This window comes from Poeciliopsis prolifica, unplaced genomic scaffold (assembly GCF_027474105.1).
Source record: "Poeciliopsis prolifica strain line A6 unplaced genomic scaffold, Auburn_PproV2 SCAFFOLD056, whole genome shotgun sequence".
Classification (NCBI taxonomy): domain Eukaryota; kingdom Metazoa; phylum Chordata; class Actinopteri; order Cyprinodontiformes; family Poeciliidae; genus Poeciliopsis; species Poeciliopsis prolifica.
In genome coordinates, this window is record NW_026562431.1 from 3236933 (window position 1) to 3254132 (window position 17200).

General features: G+C 42.4%; 2 protein-coding genes across 2 annotated transcripts; one reads left to right on the top strand and one right to left on the bottom strand.

Annotated features, from left to right (window-relative positions):
• Nucleotides 1-536: 536 nt before the first annotated feature.
• LOC129379200 (leishmanolysin-like peptidase) lies at nt 537-11094 on the bottom strand. The gene is given in 19 exon segments (XM_055059854.1): nt 537-1189; nt 2051-2095; nt 2098-2135; nt 2137-2258; nt 2925-3009; nt 3011-3053; nt 3133-3292; nt 3528-3660; nt 4435-4622; nt 4711-4818; nt 5582-5699; nt 5848-5945; nt 6637-6742; nt 6841-7019; nt 7165-7282; nt 7473-7555; nt 8721-8751; nt 9383-9486; nt 10821-11094. Coding segments are annotated over 19 exon segments (1998 nt in total). The 5' UTR covers nt 10959-11094; the 3' UTR covers nt 537-1088.
• A 953-nt stretch (nt 11095-12047) lies between these two features.
• Nucleotides 12048-17103, top strand: LOC129379201 (alpha-aspartyl dipeptidase-like). Its single transcript, XM_055059855.1, has 8 exons — nt 12048-12154; nt 12946-13034; nt 13183-13257; nt 13974-14053; nt 14230-14403; nt 15906-15965; nt 16051-16124; nt 16986-17103. The coding sequence occupies exons 1-8, from the start codon at nt 12060-12062 to the stop codon at nt 17050-17052; spliced, it is 714 nt and encodes a 237-aa protein (XP_054915830.1). The 5' UTR covers nt 12048-12059; the 3' UTR covers nt 17053-17103.
• The last annotated feature ends 97 nt before the right edge of the window (nt 17104-17200 follow it).

Below are 17200 nucleotides of genomic sequence, written 5' to 3' on the forward strand. Positions count from 1 at the left end.
CTACTCAGATTGAATTCAAAATGGCCACCGGCCATTTAAAATGCTGATAGCAACAGGAGGATAAACCATTTGTTATTGTGCCTGTCCGCTGGTATGCCATTAAATACCAAGTACTACTGTTCTGCATTTATTTCTGCCAGGTCTTCTTTGGTATCTAGAAGCAAAAAAAAACAAAAACGAAGCATCTTGTGCTGCTAAACAAGGTTAGCATGCTAACTAGCCACAATGACAATAAATCTCAGTGGCTTTCTGAATTGCAGCTGAAAAGATCTCAACTGTGGCATCATTCACAAATCCAAGATTTGGGAATGACTTGCCTGAAATTTGAAGGGCAACACAACAAATCTAGCAATTATCTGAGCAATCTTAAGTTCTTAGGAGAGTTTGGTAGCATTAGCACATCCTGACAGGCAGATCTGATTTGATCGATCAGTGGATTAGAGATTGCATTGTGGGTCGCAGTAAAAATGACTAATTTAAATAATTCTACATATTTACATCAATATAAACGCACCACAGCCTTGAAAAGAGAGAAGTATTGGTTCATAACATGCACATTTAATACGAACAGTTCACCTGCAAGTAACCAGATAAGCTGCCACATTTAAACAACCGTACCTCCCCTAGCCAGCGGTAACCTTTCGAAACAAGTAGATGTGCACTGTTTACATTCAGATTACAGTGACCGTGGTTCTCAATTACACACACACACACACACACACACACGCAAAAAGAGTGCAACCTTGTTTTTGAAGTGCATGTAAACACATCCTTTTGTGGCAGATGGTTTCGAGAGAAGCAGACACAGTTTTGTCATTGGAAAAACCCAGACAGAAGGAATGGAAGAGCAAAGATCCTGAGAGGAAAAACATTGAGTCCAAGGAGGAAACGATAAAAGAGGAGCGGAGAGAGAGAGAGAAAGAGAGACAGAGTCAAAAGGTTGTTTTTTCCCAGCTTCAGGTTAAAGGAAAGAAAACCAAATGCAGAAGAAAAACAAGGTGTCATCAAGTCTTCTGAGGGCTACAGTACAGTAGAGTTTTAGCTACCTTATTGTGAGTGTGTGTGTGTGTGTGTGTGTGTGTGTGTCATCAGCTCCAGTGACAGATCAGCAGTCCAGCCACTAAAGGGAGCAGGTTGAGCAGAAGGAGCCAGAGAGTGATGCCCAGACCTGGAGAACTGGAGCAGGGATCTGAAAGCAAACAAACACAGATAATTAACGTTGGGTTCTTAACAGGGATGAAAACTATTAATTGAATGACATTTAAATGTCGATTAAGTTCTAATGTCTGCTTAGGACTTCTTTTAGTGTTGTAGTTTGGCCTACTGCACAGAAGAGGGCGCCACTGGTCATTCTTAAGACGAGACAGCAGACACAGGAATTAAAGGCAGAGCCATGTCAGAACGAGAAAGACAAGCGATTCGAACATTGTCCAGTGTGGGATGAAAAATGGCTTTTGTGCTACGAAGGTCAGGATGTGGCCACAGAAACGCAGGGGGTGGAAACTGTAACACGTCAAAAAAAGACGATAAAAAAACACGGTTGATTTTGAGGACTGTCCTGAGAAAATGAACTTAATGTAGCAAAGTTTTAACCTTCCTTCAAGAGCAACCAGTCTATATGAACATGTATATGTTGACGGGGAGATGAGTGTTAAACATATTTTTAAAAAGTACTGCATTTATCCCAAAGGGAAATTAAATCATTACATTTAAATTAATCATTCTTTTCACATTTTACATTTCTATTTAGCAACCTAAGAAGTTACTGTTTTATAAATACGTTTAGCATTGTCAGAGTCACATTTTAATGTTTATTCTGTCAGTTTTTAATACAGCTGACACAAAATAATAATTTTATTATTTTTTTAAATTCAGCATATTAAAATGGAGCCTTTCATCTTCTAGGAAGATGGTCGGACCTTTTGATACAAGTGAGAACTCAGGTTTTTGGTTTGTTCTTATTTATCATCAGTGAGTCTAATCAGTCAGTTACCTGCAGATTAAGTCATTAATCGATAACTTTTTGTGTTAGCAAACGAGTGAAACTGACCGATGGGCTTGTTCCTGGAGTTGTTGACGGGCAGGAGCTGGTGGGCAGGGGGCAGTTGTCACAGAAGTCGGTGCAGGCGGGGCAGCAGGACCCCGTTGTAAACCCAGTCGTTGAGCCAGACGCTGACGCTCAGCTGCTGACCTTTCCTCACGCACAGGAAGGAGCGGTCCTGAACGTACACCGTCAGGCCCTGAGGCAAGCACGAAACCTGCAGGCGGGGCAGCAACAGCGGTCAGCTCTGTGTGAACTCTGACCGCGGTTCAAGAACGTTACAAATTTGGCCCTCTGGTGGACACGTTTTGTCTTTTTTTTTTTTTTAGCATGAGAATTTCAATCGTAAATTTTTTCTTCTTCAAAGGAAACTGTCGGACACAAAACGTTTTTCCTTTAATAGTCGTGTTTGTGATTTTACATTCATAGTAAGTAGAGCTGTCAACATCTAGCAACGTTTTACCCAAAAAAAGACAAGAACACATTAATTCTCTTTGTTGGTGGAATAGAATAAAAATATTTTCTAGACCAAATAAACTGAAATTACTCTCAATGTTAGGAAACTGTCTGCCTTTTATGAAGCACTGGCGCCAACCTGTGGCAGCTGGAATCAAAATATAAAAAAGGTTGCTGACCCAACCTCTTATTGCTTAAACTAAAATCGTTATGCATTCTTCGCACCTCAAAAAAAAAAAAAAAAAAAATATATATATATATGTTTTTGTTAACCTTGTTGGCAGCATACTTTAAGTCACGACTTAAAACTTTTTATGCAACTTTGTAAGTAATTACAGATGTATATATTTTCTTTTAAAGCAGACGTGACAGACGTCTCAGCAGACTCCGGGTGGTTCTTCGCTACATGAGGACAAACTGAAAGCACCTGGTAGCATCCGGAGCCCCAGTCTGGATACGTCATCTTCCTGGTGCACTGCTCCATGACGAAGGCCGACTTCTGGTACAGACACAGAGTGTGGGCCGTACTGCTCTGCTCCATAATTCCTCCATGAGTCTACAAACACATACAGATATCAGCTGATGTTCAGAGCACTAGATTCTAGTCGTTATCATCTTTGCGATGTGAGCAGGACCTGGCTGGTTCTCCGACACTCTGCAGTACGAGTTTCGTTGATATTCTCCGCTGAGGTGCCAGCTGAACTCCTGGCTGAAGGGGCAGAAATCGGCGATCTCCACAGCACCCCCGAAGGACGTCAGCTGATCTGCAGCAACGTTCGGGATCCGATCGAAATACTGACAAAACAACGAGGCACTTGGGAATGAATGTCTTTTTTATTGTTTATTGTTTGGGAGTATCCATTTTTTGGGTTTTCATTTATTGGTTAATTCTATTGAAAAAATATCCAATCTGTACATTTTCCTAAAAGTCTATAGCCAGTTATTTAGAAAATGTAGTGATGATCTACAAAGTCAACTTTAGACACAAAGTAACCAAGAAATGGCTGCTGGGAAAAAGTTTTTGACTTACTTGGTATTCCAGGGGCAACTGCTGGGGGTATTTCTGTAAGTTGCAGACAGCCACTGCCAGCTGGTCGTGTCTGCAGGTCAGCTGCAGAGGAGAGGCCCGCACCGTGTCACAGAATGGGGTCACAGGGTGCCGCCTGCCGACAACAGTGAAGGGATAAACTGAGAAAGTGAAGCATGATCAGAAAATATCAGAAAGAAAAAATTAAAGGGGTACTATTTTGTGTATTCTAGCCACGTAGTGACATTTTATAGCATAATAAAGTAGGTATATATAAAATGACTTGAAAGAAATTTTACATAATAGTTTAATGGCTTTAAATTGGGCCTCTGTCTCTAAAAGCTCCTCCTCTTTCTGAAACACCGCTCTCACAAAGTCATCACAACATGGCTCCTCTATTAACCCTTTAGCAACATTTTTACCAGCGTTTCACTGAGATGTAGCTCCTATATTGAGCTCAGCAGCTGCTCAGGTCCACCAGGTGTTTGCTAATTGCTGCTGGCTAGTCTGAAGGAGCTGAGTGGGGGAGTCAGAGCAGAGATGTGAAACCTTGGAATCTGCAGCTTTAAGGAAGAGCTTCGTCCTTGTACTTCCATCCAGGCATTTTTCACAGCTGAATGGTTGCCATAGAGATTAAAGGATTTCTTAAACGTGCATGCAAGAATCAAGGCAAAACTTCGGGTGTGTTTTTGATGAGGGAATAATATTATAACATTGTGTAAAGCTCAAAAAAGTCAATTTTGCATAACAGAACAAACTCAGATTACTTATCCTGATATTTTTTATGACGGACTGCTTGGTAGGGAAAATTTGACAACCAAACTATTAAATAAAAACAACTCTGAGAGTTGGCACTAAAAATACCAAAAGCTGACATCTGGAATTGTTATCATTATTATTAAAACAGCACCTCTGCTTCTGTTTGTCCATCCAAAACTTGCAGCTCTTCATCACAAAGTCGCAGCCGAGGCCGCGGCCCCAGTCCAGCCTCTGTGCCATGCTGTAGTTGGCCCGGTACCAGCCGCTGTCTTCCATGATAGCCAGCGTGAGGCGGGAAAACACCCGGTTCTGGGTGTGGGAGCCCGTCATGGCCTCGTTCTGGAGAGAGTGGTACGGGATCACGAGGAGGAGAGAACAAGTATTTGGTGTTTAGTAAAACGCAGAGGGTGGGTGAGAAGGTACGGACCTCCAGCAGCCGCTTCTCCCAGTGGTTGAGCTCGGTTCCCGTCCCGCCCTGGTTCTCCAGCTCCATCCCCTCAAGGATGGGGCAACTGAAGTGCCTCCTGGCCTCTTCCTGCAGGAGCGACACAGACAACCCTGTGACTCCGTCACATCCGCTAAACCAACATCCAGACCAAACTGAAGTATCACTGAGCACATCGGACGCTCACTGGGTTTTCTGCCAAGTTAACAGAGTTCAGCTGAAATGCTGTTAGGAAAACGGACAGAAAAGAACGAAAATGGACACAAAGAACATTTTGGACACAGTGGGTATGCAAAGCAGGAGTGTCAAACTCATTTTCATTTTGGGCCAAATCCAGAATCTGAATGTTCTTAAAAGGCCGGAATGTATTAATAAAACCAATTAAATTGTTCAAATATCAATAAATAGCTGTTTGTTTCAGCATTCAATAAGTGTTTATCAAAATTAAATTATTTTTACACTGATCATCCAGGAAGTTGTGATTTTTTTGTGGTTTTTCCAGATTTTGTATATTTTTCATTTGCTCACGGTTTGGGATTAATCAGATTCAACAATGGCTGTGTTGTCTTTTGAGCAAACTGACTTTTTTTACAGTGCATACTCAAATTGACCATAAGTCAATTATGTGAATAATCAATTCATCACAGTTGCTCTGGGAGGCAGAAGCCCAGGAGTTTGGAAAATGCAACTCAGAGGCGGAGCTTCGTCCTCAAAGGCGGAGTTAAGTCCACCAGAATTTCTCAAACATTCATGAAAGAATCAAGGCAACATCCCAGGTATGTTTTTGAAGAGGGAATAACTTTAGAACATGATGGATGCAGTGAATCTGTGAAGCAGAGAAACTGCTCTTTACCACGACTCGAGGAGTGACCAGGACGTGAACGTGGTGCCGCACCATCTCTCCTCCTCTGATGTCCCACAGTCGGCTGACCCTCCTGATCACCGCCTCGCTCCACTGGTACACGCCCAGGCTGAGCAACAGGTCAAAGGTTAAGAGCTTAGAGGAGGGGAATGTGACTGAACACAGAGTCACAACACAAATGAAGCTGATTGGATGAAAGCAGGGCCAGTGTCAGGCGGATAAGAAATGAAATCGGCGGAGCGAGATCGGCCGTCTGCTTACTCTCGTTGAACGCAGGAAGGCCGCTGGCGAAGCGCGGAGTCAGAGGTTTGCCCTCGTCGTCGTGGTAGAAGGCGAACAGACCGGCCGAAAACCCCTGGTGAGCACACACAAAAATCTCAGTCTCTGAAGGAGGACATGAGGCAGAGAGATGTTGATGGAGGGGATATCGTTGATTTTTATGGATAGAAATCTTTTGCCTTGGCAACAGCAAAGCTAACGTAACAAGAATGACACAAAGTGTTTTGTATGACCATTACTCAGAAAAAAAACAGGGAGTGTATTCCAGATCAAGAAAAACAAACTAATTAAGCTTAATAGGTTGGCCTGTTGCAATAAGTAATAGATCAATTAATGACATGATAAATTAGAAGAAGCTCAAAATTTCCATTTACCCAATTCATCATTTTTTTCTCTTTCTTTATAGTATGAACTGGATGACTAAAGTCTTCTGTTGGCTGCTTTGGATCTCAACTGAACCTGTTTTGTTTAGTTGATTTTGTTTACAAAGACTTCATAATTCATTGTATTTGTTGTTTCTGTTGTTTTGTTTATCTGGATATTTAAAATGTCTTCCAGTTCCAATGTTAAAATGTTCATTAGAATTGAACATTTATTGATTTTTGAGAATGTGTTTTGGCATTATGATGCCATTACCGTTAATGGTCTCAAAACAACAATATTATCGTTTATCGTGATGACTTCTGGAACAATTCATCATCTAGCCGAATGTGTTGTTGTGACAGGTCTGGTGATGTGTGTGTCAGAGAGGAGAGAAAGCGTATTACCAGAGCATGGATGATCTCGTGTTTGACAGTGGAGAGCATTCCTTCAAACTCCTGAGGCTGAGAGGAGATCATGGCTGGACACAGGTTGGCATAACCTGCAATGGGCCTGAAAAATCACACACACACATATATAGAGAGAGTTAAAAGGTACAGACTTGTCTTTATTCCTGGACTTCATTAAGATTAAAGGATAATTAAGCTGACCGGTCCAGCTCTGCTTCCAGCTGGCAGTAGGCAGCGTAGGCCACTATGTTCTCCTGTCCGCATCTCTCAGTGGTGATGCCGCTGACGTACAGCACAAAGTCTGAGCCCTCCACCCCGGGGCCGTCCGGGGGCCCCGTTGGGCCACACGACTTCCCAGACTCGCTGCAAACCTTACATTGCTGAAAACAAACAGAAATGTCCAAAACCCTCTTTGATGGGAGCTTTAAAACTCCGTTCTCTGCCACTTTCCAGCACTCCTTATCTTTAAATTAGAATGAAATTTATCTTAAAGAAGGGCTTATATGTTGCACAGCTGTTTCCGACCTGCAGGTGGTGCTGTGGTACAACGACGGGGCCGCACCGGGTGACGTCTGCACAGGCATCCTGGCAGTATCGGTGAGGGTCACCTCTCTTCCTCATGTATTGGTTGGTTGCGCATTGTCTGAAAAGAGATATTAAACTTTGCTCAGGTTAATCTGGTTTCTGATGTCTTTCCACATTTGACAACTAAAACCGTAAAGGAAGACATTTGTTTCCACCGATTAAAGAAAACAACTAAAAAAAAACACAAGTTACTAAATCCGCCAATTGTTCCCCAGATTGTAAACCGGGTGATGGGAATGGTGAGGTACCTGCTGAGCAGCACAGGTCCCACCCTGCGCCTCAAACTGAAGGCCTTCTGAAGGTAGTTGATGGCCTGAGGAAACAACTTGTCCTGAATAAAGACGTACAGAGAGAGCTGAAAACTGCAGTCAATCGCCAATCTCTAAAAAGCCCAGCCTTCGACTCTGATTCTGGTCCACACCGATACTTTTCGTTTCAAAAGTCGATAAATTTGGAGGAAGATTTCAGTAAAGGTTCAAAATTCAATGGTTGATTTTCAGCCCTTTAAAGGGCATTTATTTTAATGATGTGCCGATTTAAAGCCATGCATATATTTATACACACAATCCACAGTGAACATTCAAAATGTTTCAAGGGTGATCTATTATGTTTCCTTGAACATGTTAAGAAAGGTCTAGGGGGTACACAACACATTTTCATCACAATTTTTCAAATCATTCTTAGGTAGTGATGTTTCAGTTTGCTCAGTTCTGCCTATTTTGAGCTCCTGTCAGAATGACCAGTTTTAGGTCTCTGTCACTTTAAACACAAATAAGCCGCTGCTGGCCAGCCTCCTCCCCCAGTCAACGTTTACACTTGTATTTGAAAATGGCTGCAAACAGACGCGCAATTATACAACTTTACATCTTTGAAGGGCAGAAGTAGAACCTCCTGCTCAACAAACAAGACTGCAGCAAGTGGTTTCTGGACGTTAAGTTGACAACAAAACACTTGTCTTTTCCAGCAGCAAACAGCTGACCAAACATGCTGGAGCTCAGCTAGGGTTGCTAGGTAACCGGCTGGGTCGCTGAGGTTGCTGCTTTAGGGGCAGTGCCTGCTGATTTGTGACTTGACAATAGGCAAGATTTTGAAAAGGATCATTTTCCAGGCAAAAAAAACATGAATTTATTCCCAAAAGCCACCTAACAGACATGAGCTGTTTTTAGAAGCAGTGGAAACCCAAATAGAAGTACAATTATGTGCAAAATATAAATTTAGCATAATAGGTCCCCTATCATAAGCATTTTTGGTAATATAATTAAGTCTAAGGCAGTAATACTATATTCTCAGAGCACCATAATGAATGGTTATAATTGTCTAAAACTCATGGAGGCCTCAGGCTGAGCCCTGGTCACATTATCACCATGTCACAGGAGGCAATAATGCTGCTGTTTGTTAGAAAGATTACAGACGGTTTATATCCTCATCTAGCAACAGCCACTTTTATCTTTGCATCCATTTTTTTTTTAAACACTATAGGGTGAGGGTCCTCTCACCTTCACCAGTCTCCGTTTGTCAGCAGGAAGTCTGTGAAGACAAAGAGTGAGCTCATTAACCACCGACAGAAAAATTATATATGGTGCCTTAGCAAAATATTCATGTCTATTAAACCGTCACACATTTATCACATTACAGGCACGTGTTTCTTTACCCCCGTCCTGTCGTTAAATCTGGTAGAGATAATTCTGAGAGAAACAGCCACAGGCTTCTGCAAAGTGTTCACCAGGCAAAGACCGTAAGAAACAGTGTTTTGTTATTTCATGTAAAATCTCAATGAAATAACCCAGAATTCTGTGGTTGTCAGAAGAAAAGAAAAATTGAATGTTAAAGATGCTGTGTGAAAACATTATAAAAAATATGTATTTTTTTACATATTTGTTGAAACTCATATTATGACAGTATGGTATGTCAGATAATCTGATAAACAGATAATAAGTTTAAAAAACAAAACAAGCTCCTGTGCTTTCTCTCAGTGCTAAGTAGAACCAACACCCTGGCGTAAATAGTCAATCCTCCAGCTGCAGCTGATCCAGTACGCTGCTGCTCACGTTCTCACTAAAACTAGGAAGACGGAGAACATAAACCCAGTTTTCAAGTCCCCACACTGCTTTCCTGTAGCTCAGAGAATAGATCAGCATTGGCCAACTGCTGAACTTACTGGTCAACGCTGCTGTCGTAGACGACTTTTATCTTTAGCTGCAGGTCGTCAGAAGAACTTCTCTTCGCTAAGCGCTCAGGCTTCAAGTACACTTGATGGACAACCTAAAAGAAGTAAACAGGAACTTTAATGTGATGCTATTGTTTTTTTTTGTTTCATTGTGTGTTTGGAGGGGCTTGGAAATCAATGAGTTAGCTACCCAACAGCTCTTTAAGTTTTCTACTTGGCGTTAAGCTACCCAACATGGTGCTCTTATTTGCACTATTTCAATACTATTTATAATATTTAGAAAATCTTAGCATAGACCCTCCACTAAGGTTCTAAATAAATTTGGCTGAAATTACAAACTGATACTTTTACATGTATGTGTATTTCGGGTGGGCAGTTTGGCATTAAACTTTTTGGAAGATATTTGGAAGTCATTGAAATACTTAGAAAAGTGACAATAAAAAAGGATAACTAGTTTAAATCTTTTAGGTAACAGAAAAGCACTGCAGGTAAGGCTACACAAACACAAAATGAATCATTTAATTATGTTTTATAATTTATTGAGGCGCAATCAACAGTAGAATAAAAAACAGCAAACAATTCTGACAACACAAAATGTCAAACTGTACAATAAAAATATATATTTCTAATAAATTATGCCAATGGCAGGTTTTAACTGGTTTCCAGTCTTATGTGATTTTGCATTCACTTTGTAAAAGTACCAGTAATATTCAGATTATGTTTTCTTGTCATTAGCTTTGTAAATCCTTTTTTCACAAATATTTCTTCATCTCATTGAAATGTAGCCAAGTTATTTTTATGAAGTTGTTCATTAATTCAACTGTTAAAATAGGTTCTTTAAAACGACAAATTCTTATCAGAAACTAAAACTTTATTTTTTTTCAAAAGGCCATGCAACATTTTTTGTTCTGCGAGTTTTAATTTGCTGGACTTTGGATAAAAACGGCTCTTTGGGCTGAAAAGCTGCAGATATCTGGTTCAGTTACATTTTCATTGAGCTTTTATTCTGAAAATGCCCACCCGGACGTACTATTTTTGCTGTTGCTAGGAGAAGTGAGGCTTAAATTGAACAGTTAGATTGAATAAAATGATTGTAAATTTCTGAACAATCGCTATAATTGGGTACATACACAGATTATGCTGTACATGAAGCCGGGCGAACAGACTAGCTTCTGGTTAGCCGCTTAGCTTTTTAACTAACTGCTAAATTCCAAATTACAGTGAACTGAAACAAAACTTTACGACAGTGTGAGTGTGGAGTACGGTTCTCAGACATCATATCTGGTGACAGTTTGACTTGGGTTTAAACATCCTCTAACAGAATTTATAGCTAATAAAATCAACGTTAATTAGCTCAGGAAGCTAGCAGGCTAACAGACTCGGCGCTACAAACTGTCCAGTGAACGTCGCAGGTACAGCCGAGGCTCACCTCGCGGCCGGAGGGGACTGTGTGTGTGCAGGTTCTGTGACGGCTCGCTTGTACCGCTAGGAGCGAGAGGACGAGGACAGGACCGAGGAGAACCCGGGACACGGACGGCTTTCCACTCCCTCTTAACCAGCGCTCCATCCTCTGGCGAGCCCGAGAAGCGGTACTGAGAAGCACGGAGGAAACACAACCGCCGACGGTCTCCGTCCGGTCCCCTCGGTGCGCGTTATATTCATCGCTCGCGAGGTGAATCCGAACAAGGTAGCATTCTGTAAAAAAAAAAAAAACGGTCGATATGATTCGGTTCTACTTTTTCGAGCGGACTGTAACGCCGGCCGGTTAAAGGCTTTGATGACAGCAGCAGCTGCGGGTTCTGGTTCGTTACTTCGGAGTCAGCTGAGAGGAGGAGGACTCGCTCCTCCGAAGACCGTGTGTGAACAGGATGCACCACTCTATTAATTTTTTTTACAGAACTAGGAAGCGTCACAACCCTTCAAAGATCGTTTCTAGCTAGCTACAAACATGTTTAGAGATGTATTGTAGCTTTTTTCCCTTCAACGTATAAGTTTGTTCTGCCAATAAAACTCAAAAGAAGGAGTGAGCATTTGAAGTTTTCTTTCTTTCTTTTTCTTTGCTAGAGTTAGAACTGCATGTATTTTTTGGTAGGTCTCTACCGGCTTTCCTGATTTATTATTATTATTATTATTATTATTATTATTATTATTATTATTTCTGCGGTACTGGTGGGGCTTTTATTTTGATGGGACTCCAAGATCAAGAAAAACCGCTTTCGTTTTCTTCTTTTCTTTTTTTCATTTTTGTTATATTTATTGTGAACAACATCAACAGCACCAATAATGTTTTCATATGGGTAGAGATTGTCGAAAAATAAATAAATAAATAAAATAAATGCTGGCTTTTATTGTGAAAGTAATGGACCGGACCACGAAACTTTTATTTTGACACAAATACGCCGAAATGTTATCGCGCGTGGGAAATAAAACAAGCAGTTATTTAAAAACCCGTATTAAAGAGCCATAAATGAACCCGAGGACGGAACAGAGAATTAACCGGAAGTGCGTGTCAGGGGAAAACACTCCGAGGTCCTTAAAGCAGCAGCTGCGGAACGTCTTGGGACGCGAGGTCAAAGTAGACAGCAGACAGCATTTTTTTTTTTTGTTCCCTCCCTGCAGTCCGGACTGGTCGGAGTGCAGTCCAGGTGAGCTCGTGTGTCGGTGAGACATGAAGAGGAAACTCCTGCTGGTGTCCAACTCCACTCTGCACGGCGGCGGCTACCTGGACCACTGTCAGCAGCACATCTGCAGCTTTTTTGGAAAGTGAGTCTGAGCAGAAACAGGCCGAGGAGACGCAACGTTACCCCGCAAAGAGACACTGTCAGTGAGGAAACGAGCGCCGAACGTCAAATTTATAGTGGGGGGTTTGTTCTGGATCATTTGGCGCTGTGGTCTGGGCGGCATGGGACAAAGGGGCGCCAAGAAGAAACGCAACAATGGAAACTGAGAAAAAAAACCCAAGCCTTTTCTGTGGCGAATGCTGCATTTGAGTTGTCTCGAGTTCAGCGCTGGTAATAACTTCATGTCAATCTTAAAACGGAAGAATGTGTTCTATATGTTATGGTGGTTAAAAACCAGGAGCTTTTTGCGTATTTGTGAGGGCAGGGAGGTTTCGCGGTCCATGTCTAATCTAGTCAGCGGAAAATTCAGTTCAGGAAGAAACGCACAAAGTAAAACATCCTGCTCTTCTTGATGCTCAAACCGGCCATCCTGGAGCGCCATTTATTTTCCTTGGCGCCGGAGAAGATTGGAGAACCCGACTAACGTGGAGAACGAGAACGCCTCACTGTTTGCGGGGAAGGGGTTCAACACGCCGAACGCCAAAAGGCTGAAGTTGGCGCCTGATTCACAGCTTGTCGTCTTTCTCAAATATCATCACATCAACGTCTTTCAGTTTTTAATGCTGCTAACAAACCACATGCTAACCCTTTTTATGTGTTGACAGAGTGTTTGTTTAGTTGCCGGTGACGGTGGTTTGCCCAGGGTGTCATCAATGCAAGGACGACTCCGTGTTGACAGCTTTATTTGACTTTAAGTGTTGATTCATCCTTCAGGAATGTGAAGAGAGTGCTGTTTGTTCCCTATGCCCTCCATGACAGAGATGCCTACACAACGACTGCCAGGAACAAGTTCAGATCCTTAGGTAGGTTCCCACACTTTGGGAACTCCTGCTCTAAACTATCACAGCCTTCAGCGGTCCGTTGCGTTCTTTGAGAGTGGAAACGGACCCCAGCTGTGCCACGATGTTCTGAAAACGCTCGTTTTGACTCGTGTGTTTGTGACCCCGGCAGGTTATGAGGTCGACGGCATCCACGAGGCTGCTGACCCCGTCGAAGCCGTCCGAAAGGCTGAGGGCATTTTTATTGGTGAGAGCCGAAGGCGACGCTCTCCTCCCTACAGCACAGCGTGCTGTTTTTTTATATATTTTTTAATTTTGTCAACCTTTTTAACTCTGTCTTTCTGCTTCTTCCTCCTGATGTGAAGGGATCTTTGCCTCGGTGTTGATCTATAAGACAAAAATGACTCAAAAAATGTCTCGGGTGATATACAGTGTCCTGCTCTACTTCCTCATGGGGGCGGAGTTAGCGTCATGTCAACTGAGCATCAGCTGAGCTCATCATAGGAGCTACTCCTCATTGCATGATAAAAACCTCGTTAAAGGGTTAATAGAGGAGCCTTGTTGTGATGACTTCCTGAAGGCGGAGTTTCTGAAAGAGCAGGAGCTTCTTAAAGAGACAGAGGCCCAAATTGAAATCACCAACTTCAATTTATTTTCAGTCACATTTGATACACAGCAGTTTTCAAACTGAAGTTAACATTTACTTGATTGTGAACAATCAAGTAAATCAAGTAAATACTTGATCAGCTCCTACAGAGGGAGCGAATATGCAAACAACAACCAATTACGTTTTTAAGGTCAAGAACTAATGGGGGAAGATTGGCTCAGAAGTTCAGAACTCTTATAGTAGTGGGTTTGGTGTTTTTGCTAGCGTTTCTAAACACTTCACTGCCGTAACCTTTCCCCCCACCACCACACTGACCTCGTATCCACGGAGACGCTAACGGACGCATCTGCTTGCAGGAGGGGGCAACACATTCCGGCTGCTGAAGAGCCTTTACGACAACAACGTGGTGACGGAGATCAGGAAGAGAGTCCTGGAGGTGCAGCACACACACACACACACACACACACACACACACACACACACACACACACACAGCCGGGTTCCTCAGAGCCCAACAGCCTTGATGGCAACACGCAGACTCTTACATGTAGCAGTAGACGGACGCATCGCGAGGTCCGGCAACGTCTTCCCGTTCTCTGTGCCTCGTCGCAGGACGGCGTCCCGTACATGGGCTCCAGCGCCGGAACCAACGTGGCGACCATCAGCATCAGCACCACCAACGACATGCCCATCGTTTTCCCGCCGACCTTCAGTGCCATCGGCCTGGTGCCCTTCAACATCAACCCGCACTACCTGGACCCCGACCCCAACAGCCGCCACATGGGGGTGAGTCGAGAAACAACTAAAGAGACCCGACAGTGGTGGTCTCCAGACTTTCTGCCCTGAGAGACTAAATTGCTGGGTTCAAAAAACTTAAATAATTTTTACTTTGTTTTATTTGCTCAACATTAAAGCAAAGTGAAATTTTAAACCACTGTAGGTCGGTACAAAGAGAAGAACCAAGGTTTTATTCAACCGCGTTACGAGACGGCCCAAAGTTTGTGACTTTCTGGCGTTGGTTATTTTCTTAATTGGCTGAGCCGGGTTTATGAATATAATAAAACATCAGTAATCTTTAGCAGACGGTTATCTATTTAGAAACAATAAATACTAGTTTTATTTAGTATTTTCTTTGTTGTTTTATTTTCAACGTTAATTCTTTTAACATTTTTTAACACAACAACCAGGCTGAGCTGGTTTTCTGGTGTGAATACTTTAGCAAATCTCATCTTGTCCATCTTCATCTGATCAGTTCCACCATATTCTGCGCTTAGCTGATAAGCGTTATCAGCTTTGTGCTGCTTATCGCAGTCAAAGAAACGCTCAGTACTAAACAACCTGGATTTGACCTTTGTTTTAAGCTCTTTGTACTTAATTACATATCTCATACATATCTTTGTATGACGTCCAGACAGATTGAGACGGTTTCAGCTTCACGTGCTAGAAGTAAAAACCCGACGCCTCCACCGTGTTCCGGTGGATCCAGCCTGTTCTTCACATCGGCCTGCGCTCGTCTGAAACACAAACGTGTCGCAGTTCAAACGTAGTTGTGTTGAAAGGAGAAAAAAAAGAAACGAAATGACCCGTCCGCATGCTGAAAACTTGCAGCGGTTTGAATTTCTCCGGCACAGGAAACCGCAGAAGCAGAGAGCGGCGTCAGATTTGACGCACGTCAGCAGAATCCGTGTCGGCCGTTGCGAAATGTTGCTCTTTCTTCCATACGATTCTGCTGCTGCTGACCTCTGGAGTCGATGAACAAAACGGAATTTACCCTGAAGCGAACGACACTCTGCAGGACGCCGTGCTGATGTCGTGGTTTGGTCTTAGTTTAGTTTTAGACAGACTTTCTTTTATGCTTTGTTCCCCTGCAAATATTGGTGGAGAAATATAGAATTTTTCTGACAAATTTGGGTATATTCTTGCATATTATAGTGTTTATCCAGGATTTTATACATAGTTTCAAAACTATCTAAATCTCTGTAAGTTCTGTGGCTTTTCAAATCTTTTGTGGTTTTATTCTCCGTTTGCTAAAATGTAATTTTATTTTGGTTTTGAAAGATTCTTTATAATGTTTTACTTCTTCAGAATAAGAAATTATGAGCCATATGAATATGATTTACTGTGGCTTAGCGTTCGCATTGTCACACTTACATTTTTCATTAAAGTAAGAAATCCAGTAAGTATGGGCGGGACTCTGGTTTCGTTGGCCATCTTGTTTGTTGGAGTGCAGACGGTTTTTCCTCTTCTTTTTACAAAGTTTCATCCCGTGTCACGTTGTCATTGTGCAGGAGACCAGGGAGCAGAGGATAACCCAGTACCATGAAGAACCCAACACTCCCAGTGTTCTGGTGAGTCAGAACCGGCTGTTATAGGACTGTCCTGGTTTGTTTCCGTTTTCATTCATTGGTTTATTTATATATGTTAGGGACTGAGGAAGGCTCCCTGCTGCTGGTAGAAGGAGACAAAGCCACGCTGTTGGGAACAACAAAGGCTCGACTCTTCAGCAGGTGCTGTCACTTTAAGAGTCATTACGTTTATTTATGCAGGTTTATCGCGCAGCTGAAAAACTGAAATATTTACACACAAGTCAACTCCCACAATCCTCGTAAACCTTAATCACATTCTAATCAATATACAACTGGAATTGAACGTTTCCCTCCACTGATGTAACCTGATCAAATCAGATTAGTTCAAATTTAGTCCATTCCCCGACCATTACATGAGCAATATGGGAATCTAAACTTCAGCGTCCAATTGCATTTTCGTTTCAGATTTGAGAAAAGTTGCGGTGATTATTTGGAAGACTTGTATGCAAAGTTCTTACTGAGTGCAGAATACTCAAAGGTTGACATTTTTAATGTCAGAGGAGTTTACAAGGAAGTCAGATATATTCAGATATTGAGAATAAAAAAGTGTATCGTAAGTAACATGTTTTTATGGCATGTTCAGACAATCTGCATACATTCAGGCTGTGAAAGAGTGAGAGAGAGCAGGACGTTAGCAGGTAACAGGACGGCTGAACACGCGACAGCGTTTGTTGGTTTGCCCTCTGGACCTTTCAACTTCTGAGTTACGGTTTGGATCTGTTCTCTACGGATACAAGTAGAGACTGCTGTAATGCTAGCAGCGCTAATCACGCTAACTGCTAATGTAGGACACCAAAGACAAACGGCGACCGCTCTGTCTCACACATGTTCAGTCACAACCACATTTGTTTTCCCCGAGTGGCGCCGCATCCGCATCCATTCTTATTTTATGTTTGGGCCTCATCTTGTTGTCCAACGAGAGGCTGGTTTGTTTTCCTGTGACTGTCTCTTACACTCTGTAACCTGGACCCGTCCTCTGATTGTCCCGTTTGGGTGTTTCAGTGGGAAACCCTCGGTGGAGTTGGATCCCGGCAGTGACCTCAGCTTCCTGCTGACGGAGGCGCAGTGAGACGCCAAAGAGGAATGGAGACCACACGGAATAAAAATCTGAAGCAAACGAGCAATGTGTCTTTAATATGAACAGTTATTAATGTCGTTTTTTAAAATTTTTTTATTAAGCTCCCCCTCGTCAAAAATAACGTGGAGACAAACCACAG